At 36.9% G+C, this 20,639-nt stretch overlaps 1 protein-coding gene and 1 non-coding gene across 5 annotated transcripts in view; both read left to right on the forward strand.

Moving 5' to 3' along the window:
• The window catches only part of KANSL2 (KAT8 regulatory NSL complex subunit 2), a 44,293-nt gene that overhangs the window by 10,906 nt on the left and 12,748 nt on the right, over positions 1-20,639 (forward strand). For all 4 annotated transcript variants that reach the window (XR_005010470.1, XR_005010469.1, XR_005010468.1 and 1 more), the window contains exons 5-8: positions 3,144-3,307; positions 3,546-3,712; positions 8,460-8,556; positions 18,548-18,801. Coding sequence is in view for 1 of the 4 variants with exons in the window: in XM_036759808.1 (XP_036615703.1) it covers positions 3,144-3,307; positions 3,546-3,712; positions 8,460-8,556; positions 18,548-18,801 (682 nt within the window). In the remaining 3 variants the exon portion in view is untranslated. The remainder of the gene's footprint in view (positions 1-3,143; positions 3,308-3,545; positions 3,713-8,459; positions 8,557-18,547; positions 18,802-20,639) is intronic.
• On the forward strand, positions 8,655-8,789 carry LOC118852482. The gene has a single exon (XR_005010558.1). It is a non-coding gene; the product is annotated as a small nucleolar RNA SNORA2/SNORA34 family (small nucleolar RNA).

Raw genomic sequence — 20,639 nt, forward strand, 5'->3', positions numbered from 1 at the left:
AATGGGAATAATAGAAGGATCTACCTCATAGGGGTGTTGTGAGGAACAAACAAGTTAACATATATGTAAAGCACCTTAAAGTGTTGTATAAATGTTAACTTTATTATTATTAGCTATGTTATACTTAAAAGAAAATTAGCAATATGACAATAGAGAATTTAAGACCTCTTTTTCTTCTTCTTTGTGTATATGGAGGTCCTCATTTTGTTTAAAGTTTAATTTCAGAATTTAAAAAATTTTCCAAAAGAAAATTGGGCATCATATACAGTGTTCTTTATTCATAGTTCCTCAGTTTTTAAAGAAGGAGAAGGGGGATAGATAGCAGTGTAATGGTGTTTGCCGAAATGCATCTGCTTCGTTTGCAGTTCTTTAATGCTACAAAAAGTGCTACTATATAGTGAGTTGCTTTTTTAAAAAAAAAAAGAAATGGAAAAACAGTGTCAAAGGCTTATAAAGAGGTGTTAGTGGATATTTCATGACCTCATCTATCTTGGAGTGAAAATATATGAAAATTTAGGAGGTAATTATGAGACAACTAAGTGGTGCAATGGATATAGAGTGCTCGGTCTGGAGTCAGAAAGACTCGTCTTCATGATTTCAAATTTGACCTTGGACACTAGCTGTGTGACCTTGAGCAAGTCACATGTTTGCCTCAGTTTCCTCATCTGTAAAATAAGCTGGAGAAGGAAATGGCAAACCACTCTAGTATCTTTGCCAAAAAACCCCAAATGGGGTCATGAAGAGTTGGACATGACTGATATGACACCACCACCAAATGGTGTTAAAACCTGTTTTATGAGGTTGTACTCTATAGTGTTACACTTGCAAAGTGGGTTTTTTTAGGGGGAGGTGTGTTTTGAAAATTTTTTTCAAGAACTAGAAAAGCTTGTAATCCATTCATGGTAATCAGGACAAAGTACTCCACAATGTAGTAGATTTTCAAAAGGTGCCCCAAAAGGTACCAAAAATTAATGGTTTTGTCTCCAGAAATGTATCCCACAAACAATATGAAATTAAAAGGTGAAAAAAGGAAGTATTTTCATCAGTATTACTGGAAAATTGTAGAGGCTGTGCCTGAGCCAAAGAAGCTGAGGTAGGCTTTAAGCAAACCCATAAAATCATTGCTATTTAATCTATTAAATCATTGATTAATATATTTTTAAAGATTTACGTTTCCATATCATACACCACAACAACTAGAAATTTGCAGATATTCAACATAGAAGACATTTTTCAAGGGGAAATTGTAAATAAGATGCACATTGAATAAGCATTATGAAGTTTGCACAGTTTATTTTAATGTCCACCTAGAGCATTTCCCTATGAAGTGTTTGTACTCCCTGTGCATACTGAGCCTGCTGCTGCATACCACATAGAACTGTCTCAGTGTGGCATATTATTATTCTGATGACCACAATCACATCTTGAAATATTTCCATAATTTGACTAGTTCCTACCTAGTCAGTCCATGGCCATAAAACCATAAGAAGAGTATTTGAATTTGCTGTAACCCTTTGCCCTGGCGATATTTCTTTGCCATTATCCTTGATTCAAAAGTTGTCATAATTTTGATTCCAGTTTTGACTTTGAGCTCCTCTGCCATTACTACTGCCGCCTCTGCCATCTTCTCAATTCCTTCTGCTTCAGCCTCTTTTACTGCCCCCAGAGCTGTATTGCTGCCACTGGGATACTTATTTTAATTGGACTACCTTACATTTACTTTCACCAATGTTACAAAATTTCCTTTCTAAAATCTTAACAGAATCTTTAAAAGCAATGAATACAAACTATCTGGTTTGTCTTTGGATCTACTGGAAGTTTGATGGATTCAGTATCTTCAAAATCTCTGAGATACTTCTGGATTAAGTCTTCCAACAAAAATCCTCTTCATAGAATCTTTTTTTTTTTCATGGCCATAAATTTTTTGTTCAATTTGTCCATCTAAGCTGCGTTCTTTCTGATCCAAAATGCTGTCACCACTGCAGATTCTTTAAAGAGGATAAACCCCAAGTCTCTAGATGTTCCTGTGTTAGAGTCCATCTTTATTATGCAAACACCTCACCAGACTTGGTGAAATAGTTTTTCAAGTCTTTTTTTACTAGTTTCCCAACTGAGGCCACTTAAAGACATTTTTCTTGCATCCTCTTCTTTCTTACTGATGATCTGATCTCCTTTGGGTCTCTGGCTCCTATCTGGGGCTCTGGCCCTGAAATTTTTCTGGTCCTTGGCTCCTCATTAAGGGTAACTAACTTCACAGCCATTCTTAGTAGTGTCTGTTAATTGTTCCTCCATTGCTTCATACATGGTGGCCTGACATTGGTGATGGGGAGGAGTCTCAGAATGTTTTGCTTGTGTTCTGAGGCCACCTACAAACATTTGGCAGGTGGCAGTGCAGAACTCCTGTTCCTCCTCATTTCTACCTGGCTTCACTTTGGCTGCCTCCTTTTTCTTTTCTTTTTTTAAATTAGAGAAGACTAGTTCATAAATATGTACGAGTTTAGCTACCATGCTCTAGAACAGTGACCAAAAATTAAAAATCATATGTGTAGTGAATCCGAGGTGTTTCTGGCAGTGCTTGCTCTGTTGGATCATGCAACTTCATTGCAGCCTTGGTCCTGAACACATAGCCTATGCACTTTGCACTGCGCATGCCCTTAGGCCATGCAGCACCAATAAATGCAGTTGAAAGGCAAAAAATGGTCCCTCTAGAATAGTCTTTATCCCAGAATACCTTTAGCCCTGGAATTCACATCTTGTTGGAAGTACCTTCTCCACCCTTTTGGGCCCCTCCTGATTGGATAGCTCCTTTTAGAGGGTGCCCTGGCCAGCTATCTTTTTATCTCTTGCTGGACTTCATCATGCTTCCTGCTCTCACTTTCAGGGTAGGGGCTATCATTCTTTTTGCTTATATTTGTGTTCCCAGTGCTTGGCACAGTGCCTGGCCTATAGTTTACTCCGTACTTAATAAGTGCTTGTTGGACAGCTGACTTAATTAAAATGACATAACAATTCAGATGTAGGGATATAACATTCTTCTAGTCTTGCCTCTCCATCTGCACTCCCACGCCCCCCAAAAAAAGATTATTGGGTTTTGGTGCTTTGCCATTCTACCCTTTCTGTGCTTGGTTATTTTTTTGTTCCAGACATGCTGGTGTCTACACAGCTGAAGAGGTGGCCCTGATCATGCGTGAGAAACTGATTCGTTTACAGTCTTTATACATTGACCAGTTCAAACGACTTCAGCATCTGTTGAAAGAGAAGAAACGTCATTATTTACATAATCGCAAGGCAGAACATGAAGCTTTAGGCAAGTAATATGCCAACCCCAACAAGTTGAACTTCTTTTCCTGAAATGTATAGTAATTACAATCAGTCTTAATGCTTTTGGGGGCATATGTGACAGAATAACTTTTTAAAAATACTCTAGTTCTTCTTTGCCAGAAGTTTCTCTGTTTACTCTTGCTAGTTTAGGGTCATGTCTTCAAAGGTACGCTAGGGTGGCAGGGTCAAAGGGGATATGTCTTTTGACTCTTGTATCTTTCCAGGTAGTAGCCTTTTGACAGGTCCAGAGGGACTTTTAACAAAAGAGCGCGAAAGCTTGAAGCAGTTGAAATGTCTTCGGCGCTACCGCCAACGCTATGGTGTGGAGGCCCTGCTACACCGACAATTAAAAGAGCGCAGAATGCTGGCCACAGATGGGGCTGCCCAACAGGTACTTATTGCTTATTTTGGAGTTAAATTTACATGTGGTTACCACGGTCAGTCTTATTGCCTTGTTCTTTAATTTTGGATATCATATTTACTAATACTTTTATTATGCCCTTTGAAACTATACGCCTGTAAAATAGAAACTGTTACACTATGGTATCTTTGTTCCCAAATTCGAGAATTCAGTAACAGTAAACTTTGCTATAAAAATAAATTGGTTTGCAGTTTGATTGTGATGTAATATTGATGGGCTCTGTCAGGCCATGACAGCTAGGAAGATATGGAAAAATTCTATTCTTTAACTGGACATCACTTAATAGCATTAACACCCATCGTTTTTGTTCTGGTTAATGAATGAATGAATGGAAGAGCATTTATTAAGTACAATATAAATACAAATAGAAAAATCAGACAGTCCCTCTTCTTAGGGAGCTCACATTCTAATAAGGGGAGACAGTGCATAGAGCTTTTTCTGTGCAGGAGGATATCAAACTCCTATAACTGTGAATTTTTTCACTTGTGTCCCCAATTTCTAAAAGGTTATTCCCTACTCTGGAGATAGGAGATCTTTCCATCCAGGCCACTATGGGTTGAGAAATGATAGATTGACAGATGGATTCCTCTAAACCCTGAGTTTCAGTCTTAGAATATTAGGGTATTTGAGTAGCCTTCTGGTATGAGTGGTTTGAACTGAGTCTTTGTGCATTTGTTTAAATAATTTATGTGGAACTTGTAGTAGTAGTGTGTTTTGGCTTTAGGGAGGTGATAAAGATATTGGATTTCTATTTTATAATTACAGAAATGTATTAAAGGAAAATGGCAGGTTACATTTCACTAGAGCGTTACAGAACTGGTTGAATCAGTATCATAGACTCTTACAGAGTTGGAAATCATTCTCTTTTCTTTGGTCATTGGCGAAAGAATAGCCCTATTGCAGGACCCTTAAGACTCTTTTATTTCACTTTCTACAGGACCTTGTTTTAGCATTCATCTTCTCAATCTCATGTACTTGCAGTTTTTCTTTCCACTGAATCCTTCCCATTGGTCTACAAATAGACAAGTATATCCAAGCCTAAAAAGCATTCCCTTGATCTTATTTCAGCTGTTTTTTTTTTCTCTCTCTCCTGCTAAACTTCTTGGGAAAGGAGGCATCATGTAGCAATGGATAGAGTATGAGATATGAAATTGAGAGCTTGATTTGAGACCTGCTTCAGATGTTTACTGGTTGTATGACCATGAGTAAATAATAACTTTTACAACCTCAGGCTTCTTATCTGTAACATGGAGATAATGATTTAAATATCTGCTTCACAGGATTGTTGAGATGAAAGCACTTTGTAAACTTTTAAAGAACTATATAAATGTGAAGTGGTTGTTTTAGTAATAAACCTTTTTTTTAACCTCTTATCATATCAATTCCTTGTACTCTAACTTCTGCCCCTACCCACTCTGTTGAAACTGCCACTTCAAAGGTCATTAAGGACATAGTATGATTCAGTGGAAAGAGCTCTGTATTTGGAATTGTTAGATGTGAGTTCTGGCTCTGCACCTTACCATAAGCATGTCAGTTTCCTTCTTGGGAATCAGTTTCCTCCTCTGTGAAATGATTAGATGGCCTCTTACTTCTTTTATAACTTTGTGGCCAGGTGATCACCAAACTCAGTGGTCATTGGTAACACCATACTGTTCTGTTTCTCCTTTAGCCACTCTAATCACCTCTTTGTCTTCATGGTCTTCTTAATGTCAGTGTTTTCCAAGAGTCTGTTCTTAGCCCTTTTGTCTTCATTGTCTCTTTGGCAGTCTCATTCATTTCTGACTTCAGCTACTTCTTTTTTGTTCCCAAAGAGATCCTAAATCTCTATTTCTAGTTCTGACTTTTCTTCTGAGCTCTAGATTTGTATTTCTGTTTTAAGTTTGTTTGTGACTACAGCTCCCACCAGCACCTCAAATTCACTATATCTGGAATCTAACTACTTGTCTTTTCTCCTAAATTTAATCTGCTCTATTCCTTATTTCTGCTTGTGGCACAACTGTTTGCTATCTCCCAAGTTTGTAATCTTGGGGCTATTTATTGCTCATCCCCTCCCTCCCTTTCATGTCCTGCCAATTCTACTTCTATAAAATTTCACATCTGTCTTCTGTTCCCAGGTGCAGTGGATATAGTGCCAGGCTTGGAGTTAGGAAAACTCCTCTCTCTCAGTTCAAATCTGGCCTCAGATGCTTTCTAGCAGGGCAAGTCACTTAATCCTGTTTACTTTAGTTTCTCCATCTGTAAAATAACCTGGAGAAGAAAATGGCAAATCACTCCAATGTTTTTGTCAAGAAAACTCCAAATGAGGTCATGAATTATTGGACATGACTGAACTTCTAACAAACAAATAAATAATAAAAATAATGAATAATATTTACTATTTATAAATATTACTCAATATTTATAATTAATATAATAAATAAAATTTCTATTCCCACTGCTACCACCCCTAAGACAACCCCCTCTTTATGCCTTTTTTAAACTACTGTGTGTAATAACATCCTAACAGTTTATGCCTGTATGATCTTTCCATCCATCCTTCATAGGATTCTCCAGATAATCTTTTTTTTTTTAATGTATTGATCTAATTGTATCATTCTTGCTCAGAAATCTAGTGGCCGCTTCTTTATCTGCTTAGTAGAAGTCAAACTCCTTTGCCTAACAGTTCACAAGTGAATGCGGTCTAATTTTTCTAGTCTCATATTCTTTCTGTACACTCTGCATTCCAGCCCTATTGGGCTATTCTGACCTCCTAGACTCTTTCCTGCCTCCCCCCACCTTTTTTAGACCTTTGCTCATGTTTCCTAGGCTTGGAATTGCTTACCTTCCACTTTTTAGATTGTTGAATTTTTGTCCATACTTTCAAAACTTAATCTGGTTATTACCTTCTTTTTAAAGTCTTTCCTTGGTCTCCCTTTGTCCATGTAATGCTTTTTGTTTAGGCCCAGTGAGCCAGTGATACGATTACTTCTGGAAAGTACATGCTAGTTAACTGCTCTACATATGTATTTACCATGTTGCTGTGTCTCCTTAGACTAAAACTTCCTTCCCTGCCCACCAATCTCCTATGCGTGTTGTATTCCTTAGTTAGAAGATAAACTCCTTGTGTCTCATTCACCTCCAGGACTGTACATTCCATGATGATGGGGATCTTATTTTTATGAAGTTTGTCTTGGTGTTCTAGGCCCTTAGTGTTTATTGAATGAGCACTTTTATTGACCTTGGATTTTTGATGAAGTAGCAGAGTTTTGTAAGGACAGTTTTTTGTTGAGTCTGATAGGCAGCAGCCAAAAACTAAAATCTGGAAAAACTAAAAAACTGAAATCTGCATGTGAAACTTTTTCACAGATATAAGATAAGTAGCATTTAAACCATTTTAAGGCTTAAAGGTAGCACCGTAATTACATTTGAAAATGATTGGGCATGTATTAGAATTTGAGACGCTGCTTTCAATACCAACTGAAGCTTTTAATTGACCTTTTAAAAGAAACTGTAAGGATAGAATATTGACTTGAGAAACCCAGGTGTGAGTCTCCTAATGCCAGCTTGAATGGTATAAAAAAGTGTGTTTCCTATTTGACCGTCTAGATTCATGTATTTGGGGGATAAATTTGAGTCTCTCTGCTTACAGTTTTAGAACCCAGAAAAGTGAAATTGGGTGCAATTGACCAAGAGTAAGTGTTAATACTTGTAGTCATGTATATGTGTATGCTATATTGCCCTTCTCAAGTTTAAAAGATGAGTTATAAAACAAGTGTAAATGAAAATATGAGCCATTTCACATGCAACATTTTATGGTTTTAAGAGATAATAATCTTCAGAGTATTGCATTTTAACCTTGGTGCTGAAATTTGACTTACTGGACAAACGATGAAGTGGAAAGTCTACTGGACTGAAAGCCCGGAGACCTGATTTTTTGTTTTGGCACTTTTAATTTAGGTTTGTTTTATTTAAGTTTAATGTTAATTCCATGCTATGTTTCACCAAGAACAATACAGATTCTGTATCTGTGACTCCAGTTAGATACCTAGTAGTACAAATTAACTTCAAGTTACACATACTGAATGAAAATACCCCCTAGTAGTTTAGTATAGGGATACATTGGATTTTGTGTGATCTTGGGCAAATAACTTGTTTGGGTCTGAGTTTCCTTAATCTTCTTAACTGAATTTGGACAAGATCTTAAAGTCTCTTTCATAACATTTTATGATTCTGTGATTGTACTTCAGGGAGAGGCCAAACATCTTCATCTGTTTTTTAAAAGGTGACACAGAGTGTAGATTAAGAACTATAGAAAATTGGAACCATTTTAGACTTTAGTAATTTTTCTACCTCTCTAAATAGTCATCTGTCTTCTTTCGCTCCTTAATGTGGATATTCTTCCAGAGGTTGTCCTTAACCTTCTTTTCTTCTCTGTCTGCATTATCTCCTTGGCAAAGTCATTCATTTCTCTGGCTTCAGCTACTGTCTTTTTGTTCCCAGAGAGATTCCCAAATCAATATTTTTAGTTCCTGATTTGTTGGTTGAGGTAAAACTTGTATTCTTTCCCTCAAAAGAAGGCATTTCTACTAATAGTGTGCATAAATAGAATAACACAATTCTTAGCCATATTTAGAATTTTTAAGTGTCTAGGAGGAACATTTCATTTAATTCATGTAATTTTATTCTGTTTTTTATTATGACATTGCATTATTCCATCATTCTTTCTTCTTCATTTCAGGCACATACTACTCGTTCCAGTCAGAGGTGTTTGGCTTTTGTTGACGACATTCGTTGTTCCAACCAGTCCCTCCCGATGACCAGACATTGTCTGAATCGTATGTTTTCATCTTGTCTATTTGACTTAATGATTTTTCCAGATGGAGTGAGCGTTAGTGGTTACCAGTTTTCTTAGTTTCAAGATTTCGGTTTTCCATTGGCCCTGAATCAAGACCAACAGTTTGTTGGAACCGTTGGTTTCAAACAGGAGCCTAAAGAAATGTCATCCTACGGTCTTCTGGCCATTTCAGAGCATTAGAGAGAGTGGTCAGTTCATTGGGAAGAAACACTTGAATTATTGGAAATGAAATGGTCTGCATATTAATAAAACAGTTGTTCCTTTTTTAATGGAATGCTGAACCTATTATTGAATGGATAAATTATTGCGTAAAATCATTGTGGATAGATAAAAACCTCTTAGGTGACATTGAATTTTTTCATAGCCAGCTTAGGGAAGCCATTTATCTTTATGCAGTAGTGTGGTATAGAACTTTTTCTCATTATGTATAATATAATGCTCATTTTGTTGAGAACTTAATGCTCCAAAAATTAGGAGATAGATTTTTTTTTTTCTTTTGGAGTTTGACCTTCCACTTCCCAAAGGAATATGGAAAGTGGGCCAGGGAAACTACATTTCCCATTTTACCTCTTCACCAAAAATTCTTAGCTAAGTTTTAAACGTTTTCTTTGAGAATGCACCTCCAATTTTATAATGGAAATACTTGGGGGTAGAAAATTTTGCTTTATAGTTTTCTTTTACGTATAAGGGACAAACTTTGCTAGATACTGCCTGTTTGGTAAAGTGTAAAGGCTATCAAAATTTATTTAAAAAATGAAATAGGATGTAATTTTCTTTCTGTAGTCAATACTCTGCTACTTTTCAGCTGCTATAGTCCTTTTTAACAAGAAGTTATGTACTCATTTTTAACCTATGTGCTTAATTTCTTATCCCCTAGAAATATGTGACTATCTTTGGTTATGAGTTAACTTTTTTCTTTTCAATCATCTGATGGGTAGAGCACTAAATTGAAAATAAAGGAGGTTGAAAGTTGTTCATTACTTGCATATACATAAGCAAGGGGGTGGGAAGGTAGGTATTCTCCAGATGTTGTAATAAATAACACAGGGAATGATGGTTTTTTTCAGTGCCACAAAAGAAAAGCTTTCATGATTATATTTGTTGTTGATGAAATTGGTTGGTTTTGCTAAATACATTCCCTAGAAACTAATCCTGTTGTCTTTTGTACTATGCTTGCAAATCTAATTGCTGAGCCTAAAGCTTGCATTTTGAATGCAGCCTTTGTAGCTTAACTCTATCTTCAAGCTTTTGCCTGAGTTGAGGTGAGTTACTGAGGTAAGAGAAAGCACATAATCTAGGCAGTTGATTTGAATTGTTCTATAGAAAGAATTTTTATTTAGAACAAGTGGTATGAATAATTAAACGTGATACATGTATATATCAATTTGAGGAAAAAATACCCTTTGGAGTAAGACTTAAAATCAGCTAAGAATAATGTAATGTCGATTTAACTTAAATTTTGGTTTTGTTAACCAGTTAGATCAGTTCGCTTTCAATTTTTGTTCTCCTACGATTTTGTTGCCAGCTTAGAACCTTTGTATCATCTTTCACCTTTTCCTGCAGCTTTTAAACTTCTGATTTTAAAAAAAATTACCAAGCTTTTATTTTCTTTCCCTCCCACTCCTCCATCTCCAAATTGAAAGAAAAGAAAAACAAAACAAAACCCTCGTAACAGGCAAAACAAATCCACATACAGGGCATGTCAAATTCTGTTAGAGATATTAACATGTTTCAGAATAGGTCTAGAGACATGGTTAATCACTGCATTGATAGAAATTCTTAAAAGTCTTTGAAAGTTGGTTTTATTTAAAATGTTGTCATCCTTGTATAAATTGTTCTTCTAGTTCCGCTCATTTCCCTTTGCATCAATTCATACTACCCAAGATTCTCTGACGTTTTCTCATCGCATATAGAAGAATAATATAAGTTTTTGTCCTGGCTCTGCTCACTTCACTCTGCATTATTTCATATAAGTCTTGTTAAGTTTCTCTGAAACCATCCCTGTTATTCTTTCTTATGGTATAATAATAGTATTATACTTACATACCATAAATTTCTCCAACTCTTCCCCAGTTGATGGGCATCTCTTTAGTTTCTAGTTCTTTGCTTTTATAAAAAGAACTGCCGTTAATGTTTTTGAACATATGGGTCCTTTCCTTCTTTCTTCTATTTAGGCATATTACTGAGGCAGCTAGGTGGTCATTGGATCCTGTAACAGGAAGACCTGAGTTCAGATATGGCCTCAGACACTTAGTAGCTATGTGACCGTGGGCAAGTCACTTAACCTCTGCCTCAGTTTCCTCATCTGTACAATGGGCATAATGATAGCATCTGCCTTCCAGGCTTGTTGTGAGGATCAAATGAGGTATTTATAAAGTGCTTTGCAAACTTTTTAGGACTATGTAATAGCTAACTACAGCAACTGCTGCCATTCTAGTGGTGTTGCTGAGTTGGAGAGTCTGCACAGTTTAGTTGTTTTTTGTCTCTCTGCAACTTCATAGAATTTGTTGAGGGACTTGGCTCTCAAGGTGATTCTTTTGTAGGCAGACGTTTTCGCTTCCTTTCCTGCACTGTCAGGTGCTGAAGAATATGGAGCTAAATGGGGTATGTTCCCTTCCAGTCTTAGGATATAGATACCTGATTGAATATTTCTGATGAGGGCTTTTAGTTTTCCCCTGGTAATCTACTCTTTCTGACTAATGGATCCATTTACCTTACATAGTTTCTTTGTTAAGCAGGGTCTTAGGACAGTGGGGCAGGGAGGGAGGTAGAGCCAAGATGATGTCATAGAAGGAAGCGATGTATCTGGGATCCTGTCCCCAACTCCTCCAGACAGATCTCTAAAATGCACCAGACTGACTCCTAATGGAGAGGAATCCAGAAAAAGTCGTAGTGATTTCTTTCTTTGGCCCGAGTTGATGTGGGGAAACAGGTCTGCAAATATAGGGGACGGATTTGGGGCAGGAGCACAAAGCACATGGAGGATTCTAATGCCCAAGGATAGGTTGCATGCCAGCACAAAAGGAGGTCCCAGACCCATACTAGGGCACTGCCATGGGTATAGGTGCCAGCTGGCAGATTTATCGCCTTTTACTGATCCTAGGTCACAGATTCAGGGCAGATTGAGGAGACCTGCACACCACCTAGGCCCTGGGCAGTGTACCAAGAAAGAATGAAAGTTCAGAAAATAGCAACAGCAGTGGTGTGTCTCCGATATCAGGTGCAAAAGCAGGGTAGCACTTCCAGCATCTAGCCCAGTTTGTAGAGTAGTAATCAAGGCTGGAGACCCAGACCAAAGGGCAGCCTACAATTCTGCCATTTTGAATCAACAGAACTTTTCAGCTGGCTCATGGGGCAGACTCGAGCAAGAGTCTATTTCTTGTTCAGAACCAAATCTAGGTCAGGAACTTGAAGAGCTCAGACCAGGAAGGCAGCAATCAAACTTGGCTCTTGATCAGACCTCAGACCCTTTCTGAGGTCACTGAAAGTTTGTAAGTCCTCAGCCTGTTCAGAGATCCTGGATTATTCCACCACAATCCAGGAAAAGGATCAGCCCAATCTTCCCTCTAAAAGTATGACAAAGCCCACTCCTAATATCAAGTCTAAAGTCAAGAAGTAGGCTGGAAAAATAGACAAACAAAAGAACTCTACCATAATGAACTGTTATGGTGGCAGGGATACCCAGGACAAACACCCAGAAGAGAATGATTTCAAACATTTATAATCAATGCCTCAGACGAAACCATAGCTTAGGCTCAATTAGAATTTTTGGAAGAGATGAAGCAAGAGTTAGAAAAAAGTTTAAAAAAAAATTTTTTTTAATCAGTGGACTGAAAGCTCTAGAGGAAAAAATTCAAAAAAGAAATGAGAGCTATGGGAGAAAGAATTGGAATGGGAATTAACAATGTGGCACAAGAAGTGCAAAACTTTGCCCAAGGAACAAATTCTCTGAAAATTAGAATGGACCAAATAGAAGCCAATGACTTCATGAGGTGACAAGGAATATTAAGACAAAGCCAAAAGGTTGGGAAAAAATGTAAAGTATTACAGAAAAAGCAGTTGACTTGGATAATAGATCAAGGAGAAAAAATTTAACAGTCAGTGTACTGTCTGAAAACCATGACCAAACTCAAAAACTAAATATTCATATTTTGAGAAACCTTAGAAGAAAATTGACCAGATCTTCTGGAACTAGAGGGCTGAGTAGAAATAGAAGGAATTCACTGGTTACCTCCTGAAAGAAACCTCAAAATGAAAACTCCCAGGAACATCATTTTCAAAATCCAGAGCTTCCAGGTCAGAGAAAAAATTCTGCAGGCAGTCAGAAAGAATTCAGGTACCCAGGAGCTGCAGTCAGGATCACACATGATTTAGCAGCCAGTGGAGTAGATAACTTGGACTACAGTATTCCAGAAGGCAGAAGTATGTGGGCTTACATTCAAGAAAAACTTATCTGGCAAAACTGAGTAGAATACTAGTTGGGAGAGGGGAGGGGAGGATAGGCAATGAAATATAGGCCTTCTGGGACAGCTAGGTGGTGCAGTGGTGCACTGGATAGAGCACTGGCCCTGGACTCAGGAGGACCTGAGTTCAGATGCAGCCTCAAACACTAGCTCTATGACCCTGGGCAAATCACTTAGCCCTGATTGCCTCACCAAAAAAAAAGCCAAAACAGAAAACCAACAAAAAAATGAAATATAGGACTTCTAAGTATTTCTGATAAGAGCAGAGCTGGGGAGAAACTGTGAAGTTTAAATATAGCAATGAAGAGAAATATAAAAAGGTAAACACATAATAAAAGACTAAACAAAGATAAATTCTTATATTCAGATACGAAAAGATATCTATCTCCTTTGAATCCTGTCATCATCAAGATTTATAGAAGTCCAATTAGACAAGGATTGGGATTAGTTCTGGTATGTCCTGATGATCTTAAGAAAATACAAACGTAGGGTTGGGGAAAGAAAAGGAAGGTTAGGGGAAATTATCTCACGTTATTGGTGTGTTGCACAAGTAGATATCTATACAAACAAGGAGGTGTGGGGAGTGGCTGTCACTTGAACCTTACTCCCAGCTGAACTGGAACAACACACACACACACACGCACACACACGTGAATAAAAACAATAATTTCACTCAACAGCAAAAAAAAGAAGGAAGGGGGAGCAAGAGAAAGAGTTAAGGGGAGGGATTATTTTTAAGCAAAACATGCTAAAGAGGTACAAAAGTTCTTAGAACTTTTTGATATGACGGTGAATCTGAAGCAGTGAGTATAAATTTGGAAATAGATAATCAATAGATAATAATAGCTAATCAAGCTGTGATACATATGATGAAATACTATTGTGCGGAACTTATATCAGTATAATGGTCAATCAGGATTCTAGAGGATTGATGAGGAAACTTGTTCCTCACCTCCTCATTGAGTGATGAAGGACTAGGCCAGTGTGGATATTTTGATTTACTATGCACTCTCTTTTTTTGGCGGGGGCGGGGGGAGCCTTTTCCACTTACTGATTAAAATTTATTTATCTTTACTTCGTAACATACGGTTCCACAAGCTTTTGAGTTTTAAATTTTCTCGGCCTCCCTCCCCTCCCCTATCCCCAAAATGGCATGCAATCTAATGTAGGCTCTATATATACTTCATATTCATCATATTTTCACATTAGTCGTGTGGTAAAGAATTATAACCGATGGAATGAACCACAAGAAAGAAGAAACAAAACAAAACAAGAGAGCAAATCGTATACTTCAGTCTGCATTCAGACTCTGTAATTCTTTCTCTGGATATGGATAGCACTTTCCATCATGAGCCCTTTGAAATTGTCCTAGGACCTTGCATTGCTGAGAAGAGCCAAGTCTATCAAAGTCATCACACGATGTTGCTGTAACTGTGTACAATGTTCTCGTGGTTCCACTCCCCTCACTCAGCATCAGTCCATATAAGTCTTTCCAGGGTTTTTCTGAAGTCCTCCTGCTCATCATTTCTTACAGCACAACAGTATTCCATTACATTCATAAACCACAACTTGTTCAGCCATTCCCCAGTTGATGGGTATCCCCTCAATTTCCAATTCTTTGCCACCACAAAAAGAGCTGCTATAAATATTTTTGTATAGATGGGTCCTTTTCCAATTTATATGATCTTTATGGGATATAGATCTAGAAGTGGTATTGGTGGGTCAAAGGGTATACACTTTTTTTTTTGCCGAGGGGAAGGCAGGGCAATTGGAGTTAAGTGACTTGCCCAAGGTGACACAGCTAGTAAGTGTGTCAAGTGTCTGAGGCTGGATTTGAACTCAGGTCCCCCTGACTCCAAGGCTGGTCCTCTACTGCTGTGCCACCTAGATGCCTCTAGGGTATGCACATTTTTATAGCTCTTTGGGCATAGTTCCAAATTGCTCTCCAAAATGATTGGATCAGTTCACAACTCCACCAACAATGCATTAGTGTTCCTATTTTCCCACATTTTCTCCAGCATTTATAGTTTTCCTGTTTTGTCATGTTAGTCAATCTGACAGGTGTGATGTGATACCTAAGAGTTTTGATTTTCATTTCTTAATAATGATTTAGAGCATTTTTCACATGACTATAGATATCTTTAATTTCTTCCTCTGAAAAGTGCCCACTCGTATCCTTTGACCATTTAAACAATTGGGGAATGACTTGTATTCTTATAAATTTGACTCAGTTTTCCATACATTTTAGAAATGAGGCCTTTATCAGAGATACTGGTTGTAAAAATTCTTTCCCAGTTTTCTGCTTCCCTGTTAATCTTGGTTGCATTGACTTTGTACAAAAACTTTTCACCTTAATGTAATCAAAATTATCTACTTTGCATTTCATAATGCTCTCTATCTCTTGTTTGGTCATAAATTCTTCCATTCTCCATAAATCTGAGAGGTAAACTATTGCATGCTCTCCCAGTTTGCTTCTAGTATTAGCCTTTATATCTAAATCATGTACCTATTTTTTTTTTTTTTGCATTTTTATTTTTTGCAGAGGGGAAGGCATGGCAATTGGGGTTAAGTGACTTGCCCAAGGTCACACAGCTAGTGTGTCAAGTGTCTGAGGCTGGATTTGAACTAAGGTACTCCTCACTCCAGGACCGGTGCTCTACTCACTGCGCCACCTAGCTGCCCCATCGTGTACCTATTTTGACTGTTTTGGTAAAAGGTGTAAGATATTGGTCTATGCCCACTTTCTGCCATACTGTTTTCCCAGCAGTTTTTGTCAGATAGTGAGTTCTTATCCCAGAAGCTGGAGTCTTTGGGTTCATCAAACAGTGGATTGCTATAGTCATTGTTTACTGTGTCTTGTGTACCTAACCTGTTCCACTGATCTACCACTTTATTTCTTGGCCAGTATCAAGTAGTTTTGATGATTGCTGCTTTGTAATACAATTTAAGATCTGGTATGGCAAGGCCATCCTCCCCATCATTTCTTTTCATTAATTCACTTGATATCCTGGACCTTTTGTTCTTCCAGATGAATTTTGTTGTTATTTTTTCTAATTCTATAAAGTAATTTTTTGGTAGTTTGGTATGACAACTAAATAAGTAAGTTAATTTAGGTAGAATTGTTGTTTTTATTATATTAGCTTGGCCTACCTACGAGCAACTGATGTCTTTCCAATTATTTAGATCTGACTTTGTGTGAAAAGTGTTTTGTAATTGTGTTCATATAGTTTCTGGGTTTGTTTACTCCCAAATATTTTATGATGTGTACAGTAACTTTAAATGGAATGTTTCTTTCTATCTCTTGCTGTTGGACTTCGTTAGTAATATATAGAAATGCCGAGGATTTGTGTGGATTTACTTTATATCCTGCAACTTTGCTAAAGTTATTTCAAGTAATTTTTTACTTGATTCTCTAGGATTCTCTGAGAATATCATCATATCATCTGCAAAGAATGATAGCTTTGTTTCTTCTTTGCCTGTTTTAATTTCTTCAATTTCTTTTTCTTATTGCTAAAGCTAACATTTCTAGTACCATATTGAATAACAGTGGTGATAATGGACATCCTTGTTTCACCCTGATCTTATTGGAAATGATCTTACTGGAAATGCTTCTAGCTTATCCTCATTACACATAGTACTTGCTGATGGTTTTAGCTAGATGCTACTTATCATTTTAAGGAAGACTCCATTTATTCCTGTGTTCTCTAGTGTTTTTAATAGGAATGAGACCATGCACTCTTATGATGGATTTTGTTTTCCTTGTGTTCCCAATTTGGGGGGGGATGAGGAGGATGATTGGGGTGGGAAGGTGAGAAGGCTGATCTTGGCTAGCTAAAGAAATAAAATATTCTTTTAAAAATGCAGCATCTTGAAAAATTATGTATTTTTATTGGGGATATCTTGTTTTTTTAATGGCCTCATTTTGTGAGAATTCCCCTCCCCTTTTAAGTATCCAGCAAGCTCTCTCTTATAACAAAGAATAAAGATGAAAGGAGTTCAGCAAAACCATCCAACATTAGCTCTGCATTATGATGTGTGTATAATCCATATGGCCCACTGTATTTTCTCAGATTTTACCCAGGGCCACGCTTGGGCATTATAATTTCACAGCATTCTTTTTGTTTTCATTGTTGCAGTCATTTTATACACGCGCGCGCACACACATACACACACACACATTTTTTCTTTATATTGCAAACTTTGCCTCAGTTTATCTATATATCTTTCCTTCTTTGAATTCTTCATATTCCTTATTTCTTATTGTGCAGTAATATTCCATTACATTCATGCACTACAGTTTATTCCCCAGTTATTTAGCATCCACTTTTTTCCAGTTCTTTGCCTAGCAGATTTTATGTGCTTCTTCAACCTCAAAGAAGCTGATTCATTCTGAAGTTGGTTTAACTATAACATAATAGAATAAATTTTAAACATAGTTGTTGAAGTTTTCTCACAGTAGTAGTGAGAGTAACAGTAATATCCTTAAAGTATCCTAGTTGTAAATAGGTATGAATTATTGCTTCAGAATCTTGTCCTGTTCTTTTGGATTTGCATCTGTTCCTCTCATTCATAGTTCCTCTAGGGGGAGTGTTAGGAGAAAGGAGACAAGCTGAGATGAAGGAAGAAATCCCTTTTATCTATGTTTACGCTAAGAAGTTAGCCATACCATCAATTGTTGCTTGTCTGTTGTATATATGGCAGGTAGGTATGATAGAAATTTTGCCGTTGTGGTGTTTAGTTTTCAATGTAGCTTGGAATGATTGATCAGATAAAGAGGAATTGTGCATTAACAGCTATTTTTTGTGATTATGTTTATAAAATCACAGAAACATAAAGTTTTTTTAAACCATTTTTGTATCTTCTGGTTGAGCACCAGCTCTGAATCAGGACTTTGATTTAAGAGCAAAGTGAGTGAACTTGGACAAGCTGTGTACCCATCCTCGTTCTCACTTTCTATAAAATAGGAAAGTGGCTTCTGAGGTCCCTTCTACCTCTAGATCTGTAATTTCATGATCATTCGTTTAAAAAAACATTCTTCACTTAGTATTGCATTTAGGAACTTAGTTTTAAAAGACAAGTAGTATTCTTGTTTCTTGTATATCAGTAGGCATGCGAAGTAGATATTTTTGGCTTCATGTAGCATCATTGAGACTTCTACTATACTTTTTAACTAGTTACTTTTTGATGGAGGAAGACAGAGTAGTTATTAGTGGTCTGAGATTTCAGAATCTTTGTTAAGTTGATTATTCAGGAAAGTGATTTCTTAGCTGATTGTGTTGGAAGGCAATGATAGAGAACCATTTGCTGGAATTACAAACTCTACCTTAATAGGTTTTATTGGGCTAAAACTTCGGTATGTTGTTATCAGGTATAACTATAGTTGTTCCGAGTAGCCCAGTTTCTATTGTTTCTTGTTCCTGGACAACTTTCAACTCTTTAAGGGATGTATTTCAGTATTTTGAATATTCATTGCTTTCTACTTTGTTTCCCTTTGCTGTTTCTTCACAGATATCTGTCAGGATACCAATCAGGTTCTCTTCAAATGGTGTCAGGGCTCTGAGGAGGTACCCTGCAACAAACCAGTTCCTGTCAGCCTCTCAGAAGATCCCTGTTGCCCGCTGCATTTCCAGCTGCCACCACAGATGTATAAGCCTGAGCAGATACTCTCTGTGCCAGATGAATTGGAGGCTGTCCCCATGGATATGTACTTGAGTGCTGCTGAACTTCAGCCCACAGAGAGTTTACCTCTGGAGTTCAGTGATGTAAGTTGGAGAAACTATTTGCTTTGTTTGGCCATTTCTCCATAAAGCCTTGCTGTTGTGGAGAAGATTTTATCCTTTGTGGTCAAAAAAAAACTGGTTATAAGGTAGCCATTAACATATGGATTTAAATCTCTTTGGCTAGTTATTTGAGTTGTTTACTCATAAATAGTAAGAATTAATGGGTAGATATTAAAGGAAACTTTTGGGGATTTGGATTGTGTGAACATTTTCTCCACTTTCCTTTAAGCCATCCAAATTAGGCTTTTTCAGACTAGGGATCTGGACAATATTTTTTTTAAGGAAGTTTTTTTTTTTTTTAAAATAACATGATATTTGTAACTTGGAATCTACTCAGGCAGCTGATCATGCTAAGGTCAACTATTGAAAACACTTAGAAAATGTTGCCAACTACTTTAATATATTGTTTGTATGCTTTTTTGGTTGGGAAGAAGGCACATTTTTAGGTTTGAGGGAATTTGGAAAAACAAGTCAGTGATCTTAAAGGATCGTAAAGAAGAATGGAGGTAGAAAAGTGAAAAAGTCACTGGAATTTTACCAATACAAACTTTGCTTATAATGATAATAAAGATTATGGTAGCTGAATTCACATAGCATTTTAAGGCTTATAAAATGTTTTATATTAATTAATTCTTTTAGTGGTCAGCTTTTGACAGTATACACATATACATCCAAAGTAATGAGTTTTATTGTGTAGCTTGATCACCTAGAAGTTGTTTCACTAAGAGATGACCCAGTTTAGTTTCAGCTTGTTCTGTATCTTAAATTTGTTATAGTTTTATAGAGCTCTGCTTCTGAACATGTGATATCTTTGTTATGAACTTTGATCTCTGTATGTTTGCTCATATAACTTTCTGACTCACATCCTTGGTGTTATCATTTACAGCTGCTTTTAGGATTATTACCTGTCCAAGTAAGCCAATCGTCCTACTATGTAGTTGAGTCTAAGGATCAGTATTCCTGTTTAAACTAGCTTAACCAATCTCCTGTCCATCAATTAGGTTGATCAACCTAAATCAGCTTTCATTCCCTTCCCTAGTCATATTTTCCTCTATATACCATGGTTATATAATTTTTTAGAAGTTTATAATAAAAGGATTTTGTTTATAACATAGGTTCTTGCTGTTTCCTGTGATGAAGGGTTTCTGTACATATTGGTGCTTATGGGGGAGCAGGTAGGGGTGGCGATTGTATAGGTTAGTAGGGGTACGTTACGATGATTGGGAATTCTTGATTAAGTAGAAACCATGGAGAATGTGCTTGTCTCTGCCAAACTGTGTAATTGCCTTTTAAAACTCTCCTGAAACTTCCTTAAACTCCATCTAACTTTTTACTGCTTTTATTTCAGGAATTTAAGTGGATGGTGATGTATGATGAAATTAACTGTTCATTTAGTTTTACTTTTGATTTCAGGATGGTCAAGAATGATCACTTTTGCTCTGGCATGTGGTCATACAGTTTATATTTGGGATCTCAGTAGTTTTACTTCTCTGAAAAATTATTCATGCAAATCAATTTCTTAAGGAGACTGAGTTATAAACCAGAATAACAATTTACTATTCTACCAGGAAATCAGTATTTGCCGACTGTTTACTTTTCTGCTTATCCTGTTGAGAGTTCCCTCACCTTTTGGATAGGAAAATTAATTTAGTAGTTTTTCAGTTTTTTATCTTAGGTAATGAACTATTATTCTCTCTTTCAAGGAGACAAATTTAAATTCAGTCTGTATTGGAAAGATTATTTTCTTTAAAAAAAAGTTTATTGATATCTTTTGTTTTTATATTACCTAAATTCCCCCGTACCTTCTCTTTCCTCTGCCA

This window comes from Trichosurus vulpecula, chromosome 5 (genome assembly GCF_011100635.1).
Source record: "Trichosurus vulpecula isolate mTriVul1 chromosome 5, mTriVul1.pri, whole genome shotgun sequence".
NCBI lineage: Eukaryota > Metazoa > Chordata > Mammalia > Diprotodontia > Phalangeridae > Trichosurus > Trichosurus vulpecula.